General features: G+C 34.3%; 2 protein-coding genes across 4 annotated transcripts; one reads left to right on the top strand and one right to left on the bottom strand.

Moving 5' to 3' along the window:
- Positions 1-1,196: 1,196 nt before the first annotated feature.
- Positions 1,197-3,513, top strand: LOC141667344 (uncharacterized). Its single transcript, XM_074473783.1, has 3 exons — positions 1,197-1,651; positions 1,755-1,883; positions 2,524-3,513. Exons 1-3 carry the CDS (start codon positions 1,338-1,340, stop codon positions 3,155-3,157), a joined length of 1,077 nt encoding a protein of 358 aa, XP_074329884.1. The 5' UTR covers positions 1,197-1,337; the 3' UTR covers positions 3,158-3,513.
- Positions 3,514-3,788: 275 nt separating this feature from the next.
- LOC141663786 (uncharacterized) lies at positions 3,789-8,797 on the bottom strand. Of its 3 annotated transcripts, XM_074469607.1 has the most exons (6): positions 8,506-8,797; positions 7,704-8,144; positions 5,834-7,619; positions 5,258-5,318; positions 4,933-5,156; positions 3,789-4,227 (listed from the first exon to the last, which is right to left on the bottom strand). In XM_074469607.1, exons 1-6 carry the CDS (start codon positions 8,618-8,620, stop codon positions 4,173-4,175), a joined length of 2,682 nt encoding a protein of 893 aa, XP_074325708.1. In that variant the 5' UTR covers positions 8,621-8,797; the 3' UTR covers positions 3,789-4,172. The 3 variants fall into 3 exon arrangements, with proteins under 3 accessions (XP_074325708.1, XP_074325707.1, XP_074325709.1); XM_074469606.1 differs by having other exon boundaries at positions 5,834-8,144; XM_074469608.1 differs by lacking the exon at positions 3,789-4,227 and having other exon boundaries at positions 5,030-5,172; positions 5,834-8,144.
- Positions 8,798-11,927: the final 3,130 nt, after the last annotated feature.

Genomic DNA, 11,927 nt, shown 5'->3' with positions numbered 1-11,927 from the left:
AATGATTATACAATTAGACAAATGACTTGAGGATGACGTGAAGGTGAATACATCAGCTTCATTTTTGTTAATCAACGCGGAAACAGCTTTGAACTTTCTTTGCACCTTCTAACTTGGAGTGCATCATCTTGACTTTCAAATTCCCTGTTCAAAACTCGCATTTCATGGAATCTTCTTGACGCTTGCTTACTCGTTTTCATCCTTTTCTTTTATTAGTGTTTCGACATCACCTAATACTTTCTTTTAAGAATTTATTGTGGTTTGAATTCTAAGAATTTATAGAGTTTGCCATATTTTTTAATCTAGGGTAGCTTGGAGATATCTATCTTATACTCCCTCGGTCCCACCCATTTATTATCATTTATTATCGTTTCTAAGAGAGTGTCAAATTTTTTCTTTCCTGAATAGAAATAGGATGTTTAAACTTTTATTTAGAAAAAGAATTTTTTTAAAAAAAGTTATAGAATTATATTTTTTGTTCATCTTAAAATGCGTGTCGGACACTCTTCCAGAAACGATAACAATCGGAAGGGTCGGAGAAAGTATATCTTATTTGAGCTGCAAGTGCATCGTTATATTGGAAATCAGAACTAATCAATTGAGCTACCAATCTGTGATTTATCGATATTTTTGAAAAAATTGAATGATTTATCAACGATTTATCGAATCGGTCCATTTTATCGGTGATTTTTGAAAAATCGACGAATTTCTCTAAACATGATACATAGACAAAAAAAGATTTTATCAAGGATTACTCTGATACTTTACTTTTTATAAATTTTGTCATGTCAGTCGAGATATATACCCGTTAATTTCAGATGATTGAAAAATTAAAATTCGATGAAAATTGATATATCACACTATATGTTGTGATAATAGAACTTTTTATAATTATTAAAAACTCATAAAGTGTTTTTTTTTAAATGAAGTAGAAAGAATGTATCCCACTTGAATCATAAACATATACTGGTATTGATATTTACACACACAATATGCAACTCAATAAATAAAGAAAGCAAAACCTCTAGCAATAATTTTATCAAGGGGACACACTAGGCCTTTTTTTGTTTGTTTGAAAAGGTCAGCATTCAAATTGGAGAAAATGAATGAATAATGAATTAGATATACATAGATTCCATGATCAATGTAAAGGACAAAATAACCTCATTCTCATAATCTCATTTGCCAAGAATCACCACTTTTTGCCTCTTTATATAAATCTTCATTCATATCTTTCCTCCACAAATTCATTACCAATACATTTTTCAGTTTATTTCCTCCACTTACTCTCTTCCAAAGTTCAACTGAAATCAAGAAAACAAATCTTCTTGTACAGTATGGAAAAGGGTACAGAAATTGAACAGAAGATTCTGATGAACATAGAGCTAAAACAAGGTCAAGAGCTAGCTAATCAGCTCAAACAACAGTTTTTTGATACTTCAAAAACATCAAGGGAAAGTTGTGAGTTTCTGTTGACAAACATACTCTCCTCATATGAAAATGCTCTTTCTATTTTGAAGTCCAATGCATTAAAATCTGAACACCAGTCTCCAGTGATTAGTATGCTCAATTCTCCTCATTCTTTCACTAGTGATACTAGTCCAACAAGTGACATTTCTGATGATCCCCACAAAAATGTCTTCAAAAAGAGGTGAGTTTGGCCTCTTTGTGCCTTGTGCATGCTCTGCAATAGTCTGTCTTTTGTTTCTGTAGATGATTTTTTTATATATAATTAAATTTTCTGTTATTTACAGAAAGGCATTGCCACAATGGAGTGAACAAGTTCAAGTTCCTCTGGGAGCTGGAGCTGAAGGTCCTCTTGGTGATGGATATAGCTGGAGAAAATATGGCCAGAAGGATATTTTAGGAGCTACTTTTCCGAGGTGAGAGAAGCTTAATCACAGTAATTTGAGATTAATTTACATGATATTTTAACATTCTTCGTTTTCCAGAACCGAACTATGATACCATGTTAAGTAAATGACCTGTAAGGTATTAGGGAATGACTTAATTGGATCATATGCAAATTACTTCAGAAATTGACACTGTAAATGTCAAACTAATGTGGTAACAAGTCATATGAAAAATTGTGCATGCATCTCATATGTGATCTTTCAAGAAATGAAAGCTAGGCATCTTGCTTATTCATTTATAAATGTGCTCTGACTTGTTCTTGCATATCAAGATGAACACCAAATAGTTTGTGCACAAAATTGTCCACTTGCACCAAGGTAGCAAGTGTGTGAACTACAACTACAAGCCCAAATAAATATATTAGTCATGTTTTTTCCCTAGTCTCTTCTGATAAGATACTTTAAGATCTTCTTATGGTCCCTCTATAATTGACACTTAAATTTGTTTAGTTGCCTTTTAGCAGTTATGCTACCAACCTTTTTCTTCCTTTAAAGTTGTAATTTACCCCTGGAAATCGCAGAACTGTAATATTTGACATCTTTCATTTACACTGTAATAGTAATTTTATATAACTTTTTCACTGACATGTTTTACAAATTTTTCCTGAAGGGCTTATTATCGATGCACTTATCGTCATTCGCAAGGTTGTTTGGCTACAAAGCAAGTTCAAAAATCAGATGAAGATTCAACACTTCTTCAAGTAACATATAAAGGAAGGCATACTTGCAAACAAGGTTCAGAATCAGGAGTAGTAATGTGTGGGAAAGAAGAGAAAAGGCAGAAAAAAGGAATTTACGAGCCTAAACAAGAGGAACAAATTCAGGAACCAAAGGCAGAAACAATCATTAGTTTCGGAGGAAGCCTCAAAACTGAAGAACTGGGAAGAAGCATGGAAGTGGAAAGATTGCCTTCCTTCTCCTTTCCTTGTACTATAGTCGAGTCCGTATACAAGAAAGATCATCTCTTTTCTGAGGATTCGAGGGAAAATAATTTCATGGCCAGTAGTTATTCATCATACATAACCCCAGAAACATCAGAATGCAGCTATCTGTCATTGTCACCATACCACATGGATAACTTTGGAATTGCTCAAAATTTGCAAAGTTCAGAGTCAGATCTCACTGAAATACTATCAGCTCCAAACTCAGTAACCAATTCTCCCATTGGTCATTTTGATATCTCACTTGATTCTGTGGATTTTGATCCCAATTTTTCTTCAGACATTCTTGAATTTTTCAAGTAGTGCCACATTTACGTTTTGAGCCTAACCAGCATTTTTTGGAAGGGATAGGAATGTCTATACAAAATTGACAACTGAAACTGGACATCGATCTCTCGTTGTGCATGTTGGTCAAGGGTATATTCTTAGTTGGCTACTCATCTTGCATAAAATGTTAGTACATAAGAGAAATTTCTCTGTAATATAGATACTTTTAGACTGCTGGGAATTTTTCATTTTTGTCCATCTCAACTAGTTCATAAGTTACACCTTGGTAGTTTGTAATATAGAATACTAGAAGTGGCTAGTCTCCTATGTAATCTTATAAAGCTGTTTCTGAAAACATGCAAATATAAGTACGGTGTGTTTTTTCTCCATAATCCTGCATAATTTGGTTTATTTGTATGTTTCTAAATAATTAAGAAGAGCTTATCTTAATTGCACTATTCAGCCATATTGAACTTCAATTGCACTTTTGAATGTTTTGTTTTCCAAATACTATTGAAGCACATATTTTAATTGTATTTGTACCAATTTTAGGCATTCAAGTAACTATACAAATATTATATTATACATGTATAAAAATCATTTATGTAAAATAATATCAAACTGTGAAGCAACTACGTCCGCAGACTGGAACTAGAATTTTGCACAATTTGAAAATCAGAAACTGCTATTTGTGAATCGAACATTCTTCACTATATCAATTAAACAAAGTGTTGAAAAATTTATATCCGTTTTTTTACAATATAAAGATAAAGTTACAAACTCTACTTGTATTAATGGACAAGATGTATATCACTTGCATTTACAAACAGATCATAAACCACATATCACACAGATGGCCTTGTCAAACAGATTTATAAATGAGCTAAAATATCAGAGAAAGAGGTTCATTTCATTTGAAGACCAAAAATGCAATCTTCCTTATTTAGATCTCAAAAATCATGGTGTACCTGGAGCTGGACATCTAAAGGTTCAATATAAGTCCGGCGGGGTTTCAAGGTCTGTGAGCTGTCTAGTTTAATAAGCCCAGAACTCAAGAAGTTGCTCTTGGTGGTTTCATGCCAAATCCATGTTTCAACTTTTCAACACTGTTTAAAAAGAAGAAAAATGTTACTAATACAGTATTAGTAATACTTGATTATATATTACAGAAATTAAGACAATGTGCAATTAGATAAATTAAAAGAGAATAACAACACTTGTCCGTTGGCTATATTGATTTTATTACCACTTAATGCTCTACTGATTTTACTGTTTATTGCTATTTACACTGCTTTTGTTATTTTTAAGCCTGGGGGTCTCTCTAGAATGTAGATCCTACCCTCCCGTCTGCAAGCGCTATACACTTGGTATGTTGGTTTGGTTAGAACAACAACAGTTTAGACATTAAGACTGACATAAAACAGTCCTTAAGAAACAAACAAGTTTTTTTTACCTATCTACATGGAATCGATTGCAGCTACCTGCAGTAAATCATGAAGGCCGGTGCTGTTTAGATTTTGAAGAATAGTCCAAGAAATTTCCAATAACCACTACTCAATAATTGATGCATGCACTTAGTCTCGGGAGCCTAATGGATAGACTGATGGTTTCTAAAAAAGGAAACAAAGACCGACATGAAATACTGATCTTCTTGTAGTAAGAAGATTTTCTAAAATTAACTCCTGCAGTTAATTTATGATTTATTATCTTCTCATTAATGATTTATAATCTTCCAGCAAAACCAGCTGTCCTATTTAACGAACAAATTAAAAATATTTATTTCCCATACTGATTAAGATTTAAGAACTTACGTTGGGGCAAGTTTGCCAAGGCTATCTAGCTCTTCACCGGAGTCTTCATCCAAGACTCTGCCGGACATCTCAATAATGTATGATCTATCTTTTTCATTTGGGAGCCCTCTATTTCCAAGCAGAATTAGGTCTTTCTGGTGAAGCTCTCTTCCATTTACATACACACCAGTATTTCCACCAGCACAATCCTCCGGTATAGGATACCCAAACTCCTCAATATTTGGCTGGCAAAAAATTAACCTAGTATAAGTTTAGACTTAAGAAACATATAAGCGGTACCATCAATGTGGATCGATGATCCTTAGTCCATGCATGTAAATCTTACAGGAATTATGCCAAGACAAGGTCCGCCTATCAAACCCCAAAATCCAGCTCGAGAATCATACCTGGTGCCAAGTGGTAAAGGAGAATCATGTTATAAGGATTAAACTGAGCAGATTTTGCAAACCATGAAGCAAATACAACTCAATTCCAATTTTTAGCAGACCTATCTACCAGGATTGGAGTGAGAAAACTGGTGTCAAAAACCCCCCAAAAAACAGACATGTAAAACCCAAAGAAGCTAAAAATTGGATATCATAGTGTTAGGGTCTAAAATACAATCCATAATATATTGAAGTGCCCGACTCATTGTGTCCCTGCTATATTAATGCTATTTAAGTGTCTAGATAATCCTCGGATATCTGCTCCATGATTATACTCAATCAATGCTATTATATAGAACAATAAAAATCATGACAAAGACTTGATCTTTATTATCTCACAAATCAGCAAGGCATTAAATTGTTTCTACACTATATGTTCATGTATACTGCTAAAATCTTAAGCATGGATATCTGCCGGAAGATGATTGCGCCAGGAAAAGGAAACCACCAACTATCTGGTAGAAGTATAAGCTTACCAGTATTGTCCAGGTTGGATCGGTCCAGCTACCTTTTCAGCCTTCTTAACCAACCGATCTGGGATGGGATGCCCATTAACTGCAACATTAATTCTTTCCCGGTCAACGTTCTGGCTGGATCTAGATTTGTCTTTGAAGCTTTTCTTTATGATTTCTACAAAGAATGATGAACCCCCTTTCTTCACTCTCAGTTGATCTTCTTCTCTTCCTGTATTCCCTGAATCTATTGAAACTCCAGTATTACCGTACTCATTGGATAATATATCCAGTTCAGTCGCCACTGATGCATCTTTCATGGAATTTTGCCTTGAGGTAACCTTCTTGACAATAACTATCTCCTGCTCTGACCGGCCACTTCTGTTTCCCTGTCCGACTCGGTTGACCATATTACATTTACCTGAATAATCAAAATGATCTTGAAGTGGTGAACCGGAAGGTGGTCGAGTGTTTTCAGTTTCAACTACTTCATCGGACTTGGCTTCTTCCCGTGTACCAATTAAGGCATCAAGGTTATCTTCATCCTCAGATGTACAAGAAACTGTAGAATGAAGGCTCCTCATTTCGACAGACTGATTTGAACTTGATTCTAGGCATGTTGTTGATGAAGCTAGTTTTTGATCCATTGACTGAAAATAATAGCCTGTGTTCTCATAGTCATCTGAGGATAAATCCATGCTACCCCAGTTCGCTCCCTTATAATTAAAACTATCTTCTTTAGCAGCCATGTTAGAGCTATTATCAACCTTGGAAGGTACTCCCTTCACACCGTCACCAGGGGTGAAAACAAGTTTATTGTCTGATATAACTAATGAGATGACCTTAGAGCAAGCTGCACATTTTAATTTCTTTTGACTTTTCCTTGTCTTAAAAATCGTCTTTGGAAGTTGGAGCAGTTCAAGACAATTGTAGCAGGCGATGAATGGAGCACCGCCAGCAACAGGGCAGAAATGACTTCCGCCAGTTGCGAGCACTCCCCTCAGATGCCGCTGGTGATTCACAGCCCCTGTAAAGTTTAGATCATTGGGAAAATTTGCATTCAAATGTGGATGATGAGAATCACGTGAAGCAAATCGTGGATTATAATCTGGCAGACCAAAACCACCACCAGAATGTTCACGATGGTAGAGCATCAGATTTTTTGAAACATCGGCAAACCTTCTATCACGGAAGTCAGAAGATGGGTTTGGTCGAAGAACATGTGGATTATTGTTGTAGCAATGCAAACACGAGCAAGATGCAGGATGAGGGTCTATGTTGTGTGAATATGGATGAATCATATCAAAATTCACCATATCATTATTCATGTACCGTCCAGGGAAATACTGCTGAGCTGGTTGTTGCAAATGATGAAATTCTTGTTTTGTATGTGTGCGAAGCATCTGAGACCTAAATGGATCCTCAAAACCTGGCAGTTGACTTGGTGTATGCATAGGAGTATAAAAACTGTGCATGGACATTTCACGACTATTTGTGAATGGAGGTGGCTCGACATAATGACTGGTATAGGAATGTCCTGCCACATGTTTATCAGGAACTGAATAATGCAACGATGTCCTTTTCTGCCCAAAAGAGCCATGGGGGAACCAATTATCTGAGCCACAATAAGGATCCTGATGAGAAACCCACCCACTCATAGCAACCTTTTCTTTAGGATCCTCCACAATTTTAGTCCTACTAAGTTTGTCCTTCAGCTCATCCAACTTTCTCAAAAGCTCGGCGCGATCTTGCTCAAGATACTCGACCTTCTTCAATGCATCAACTTCATTCTGATTCTTCATCCGTTCAGCTGCTACAGCGAGATCATAATTAGATCCAGGTTGGTAATTAGCAAGAATATCTTCTGAGTACTTTAAAGTCGAAAACCTCGAACCTGCAACATCAGCCCTTTGGTTACTAAGGAACTTTTTGGTCTCACCAGCGGTTCTCTGGTCTAATAAACGCTCAAAACCCCTCGAACCACTAGCTTTCCCGATCCAGGGATTCGAACCAGCGGATTCTTTGTCCATATCATTTCCATTCTCATTCATCTCCCCATTCTCAACAACCTCTTTATCCCCTTTACTAATCAAACTATTCCTATAATTGCCGGCCCCATCAGCAATACTCTCCTTTCTCTCAAGGTTCCTAGTAGAAGTACCATTCAACCTAATATCATTTCCAGACTCATCACTCGAATTCATCACAGGTTTCTCAACATAATCGCAATTATCTACAGAGTCAACAAATTTCCCCAGTACCCCTCCACCTGCTCTTTCTTCCTCTAAATTCTCTGATAACATATCTACCTCAGCATCTTTATCTTTCTCCCTTGCTGTGAAATTAAACCCAAAAACTAATCATTTTCTAAAACACACCCACCAATGCCAAAAAAAAGTACTAACAAATATAAAATCTTGCCTTTTCAAGATACAAATACACCCTAAAACTTACCACATTAAGCACACATAAAAAGCTTAATTCAAACACTTACAACTCTAATCAAAAAATATAAAAACAAACATTAACCCAGCAACATACTACATTAATCATAAATAACAGTACTAGCTTTACCACATTAATCAACACTAATACATAATACAAGAAATTAAAATGCGAGAATGGTTGATGTTAAAAAAAGGAAAAGAAGAGCAATTTAATAATGTAAGTAAATGTAAGAAAAGGGAAATGGGAACCTGTAAGAAGAGTGGCACAAGCACCACATTGATAAACAGAGTAAGCAGGAAGCTCGGTTAGCAAGTTTTGACACTTTGGGCAACGAACCAACCTCACTCTTCCAGCTTCAGACATTTTGCACCCCCGCTATTCAATCTACTCTAGTAACTTATAGCTGGAGAGGGAGAGGGAGAGAGAGGGAGAGGGAGAGATGTAATGTACTGTTTGTAACGGGAGAGAGAGAGAGAGAGAGAGAGAGAGAGAGAGATGTAATGTACTGTTTGTAATGTACTGTTTGTAACGGGAGAGAGAGAGAGAGAGAGAGAGAGAGAGAGAGAGAGAGAGAGATGTAATGTAGTGTTTGTAACGGGAAGTCCTATCAAAACATTCGAGAACTGCTACACTGCATACATGGTTCAAAACATAAAGTCGTAGCCCAAGTACAATAGTCCTACGAAGAGCTTTTGGGCTTGGAACTTTTGGGTGATTAAGTAACCATTTGGATTGGGCCGTTGGGGTTTGTGTACTTTACTTTCTCTTCTTAATTTTAAATTTTAAATTTTATTTGATATTTATTAGATTATACGGAAAAAATGACAAAAATAATCAAATATTTTTAAAAAATTAATCAAAATAGTCATTATGAAAAAATATCCAATTTTAGCCGATTGAATAGTTGGATGTCCAAATTTATATAAAATACTTCACAGGTAGTTGAGTATTTAATATCCAGTTTTCATATATCGAATATTTCACTGACAATTGGGTATACTACCATCTAAAGTTGTACAACTTTTTAGAAAATGGTTATTTTTGTTAATTTTATATAAAAAGAGGCTAAACTTATCATTTACCCATTATACAACCCATTATACGACCCATTATACGAACTATTCATAAAATAATGTTATGTATAACATTCAAATTGTCGCCACTCTTACTCTTAAGAAACATATACAAACAAAATTTTTGAATTAGTATCATTGAGACGACCAATTTTATTAATTTATCAAAACTATTAATTATTTTAGATAAAATATACATTGTCTTTACTATATAAAGACCAACATATTTAAAATATATTGTTAATTTATCGATATTTTAATGTATACATGATTTTGATTTATTTTATTTTTAAAAGTTATGGATAAAAATATGTTTTGTTAGGAATATCTTGTAGGTTTGATAATATTTTACCAAAACACCTTAGTAGATTTAATTAAGTGAATTTGTAGCTTTCAACGGATAATCTTACTCTATCATCTAGCTTATGTTTAAATAAGTTTTTGTTGCACATTCATGTGTACTATGATGTCTTAGAGAATTTGAAGTTGTGGGATATTCTAAGTCATGTTGACTACAAGAATGATATGCAAAATAGATTGACTAATTATATATATCATATGCCTTGTAATTTTGTATAAGTGACATTGATTCAACTGCTATGGAAATACTTTCAACGGATGTTTCTATAAGGCTTCGACGGATGACCCAAGTCTCATTCAACGGATGATCCAATAGAGTATGGATGATTCAACAGAGTTTTGACGGATAACAAATTCAAATAGGAGTTGATAGTGACTTGACAGTCACGTTGGTTGATTGTATACAAAAGAAATGTGACAGCCTGTAATCAGGATTATGAAGATCAAGAAAAATTTTCATTTTCATGCTAACTTGAAGAAATACAAAGATGCTATATGGAGAAATAAAGAAATATGTGATTAGACCTGGACATGTTTGTTTTATTAGTTTATCTTTTTCACATGTAACTTGGTGATATATAAACCAAGAATAACAAATAGAAAAATATTGATCGAAATAACTGAGAAATATATAAGGCATAATATGTTAAGAATTTCTTAGTTATCTCTTTGTAAAATTACTTGTAAGCAGTTGTGTGCTTTTTGCATCACAAAGATCTTCTACATTTATATATATATATATATATATATATATATATATATATATATATATCTGGCGGAAACAACAATCCACCAGAAATTTTTTTAACATCTTTGTTTATTTACTTTGTGTTTGAATGCTTGAATATTTCTTATCCGCACTTAGCATATTCATACACAGTTATATTTATATTTGCAATAAGTTTTAAAGATTGGAAAGAAACCTAGAATTACATTCAACCCCCCCCCCTTCTGTAATTCTACTTGTTAGATTGTTTGGGAATAACATATTTTTCCTAAAATAATTATTTAAAATAAAGAATGTAAGTCAAAGAAATAACCAAACCAAAAATAATCAATATATCCCGTTTAAGTAGGTAAAAGGAGGATAAGTTGTACGCAGCATATGTCCACATTTCAAAAACAGGGAGGCTTACTGCAAGACAAAATTCATATGTATATGTTTGTGATACCTGCTGAACTCATTACTTTCTTCACATGGGACTTATTCATGAACGATCGTTAAATATCTTTCTCACAAAACTAGGACGATCATCCATATAAAAGCAGATTGTTAGAAGAAATTGATGATATCAACATATAAAGTATCAGAGTTTATTTATCAGTATTTAGCAGAGGTGGTGTCATCAGCAATTGTCATCAACATTTGTTGATCAGTATTTACATCAGCATTTGGTCACTTCAGCTGAAAGTCATACGATATCGAAGAAGGAAAAGATTTGCAGAATACATGTCGGTGTAGGATTTTACTTCTTGTAGCAATCAATACATGGATATGTTTTAGGATTCCTTATTGTAATGGAATATAATTACTTATTGATTGTGTAGTTATGTAGTATATAAGCACGAATTAGGTTTACACTATATGTGACACAAACTGATATATTTTTTATGTAACCTAGCAGCTCTCAAGGATTATTGTCCATCATTTGAGAGGGTAGTTTTGTAATCAGTTTTTATCAGTCAATACAAAATTGTTTTCATTCTATTGAGTACTTAATTCGATTTGTCTGCAAAAACTGTATTCACCCCCTCTACAGTTGTATTAAGGACTTAACAATTTGTATCAGATATTGTTGTTGATATACAAAAAATTTAAGATCTAAAATCAATTTGTAATGGCAGACAAAGAACCTCAACAAAATCCCCCACCTCCACTACCAGCCAATCAACCTATCAATCACAATATGAGCAGATATGAGGCTATCAAGGTTCCAATTATGAAGATTCATGAATATCCAATTTAAAAGATAAAGATGACCATGTGACTGGAAGCAACATATCCTGAATATCTGAACAGGATTTATGTTGGTCCTTATATGTCAATGAAACTAGCTGTTGTTGTTCCGGGCCAAGAAGAAAAGATGATTGTTAAAGATAAGAAAGACGATTCTCCTGAGGATCTTTCATCGATTGTGAAATATGCAAAAGTAAGACATATTTTGCATGGTAGTCTTGACAGTGTCATGTCCAATAAAACTGCCAGTGAGATTTGTGACACTTTAGAGGTAAAGTGT

Source organism: Apium graveolens, chromosome 6 (assembly GCF_009905375.1).
Source record: "Apium graveolens cultivar Ventura chromosome 6, ASM990537v1, whole genome shotgun sequence".
NCBI classification, from domain to species: Eukaryota; Viridiplantae; Streptophyta; class Magnoliopsida; order Apiales; family Apiaceae; genus Apium; species Apium graveolens.
This window is presented reverse-complemented; position numbering and strand designations above follow the sequence as displayed.

Coding starts and splice junctions, on each gene's coding strand:
- LOC141667344 (XM_074473783.1), top strand. CDS start 1,338: ATGGAAAAGGGTACAGAAATTGAACAGAAGATTCTGATGAACATAGAG. Junction 1,652..1,754: donor AAAAATGTCTTCAAAAAGAG/GTGAGTTTGGCC, acceptor TGTTATTTACAG/AAAGGCATTGCCACAATGGA. Junction 1,884..2,523: donor TTAGGAGCTACTTTTCCGAG/GTGAGAGAAGCT, acceptor TTTTTCCTGAAG/GGCTTATTATCGATGCACTT.
- LOC141663786 (XM_074469606.1), bottom strand. CDS start 8,620: ATGTCTGAAGCTGGAAGAGTGAGGTTGGTTCGTTGCCCAAAGTGTCAA. Junction 8,145..8,505: donor TTGTGCCACTCTTCTTACAG/GTTCCCATTTCC, acceptor TTAATTTCACAG/CAAGGGAGAAAGATAAAGAT. Junction 4,228..4,932: donor CTTGGCAAACTTGCCCCAAC/GTAAGTTCTTAA, acceptor CTTTTTAAACAG/TGTTGAAAAGTTGAAACATG.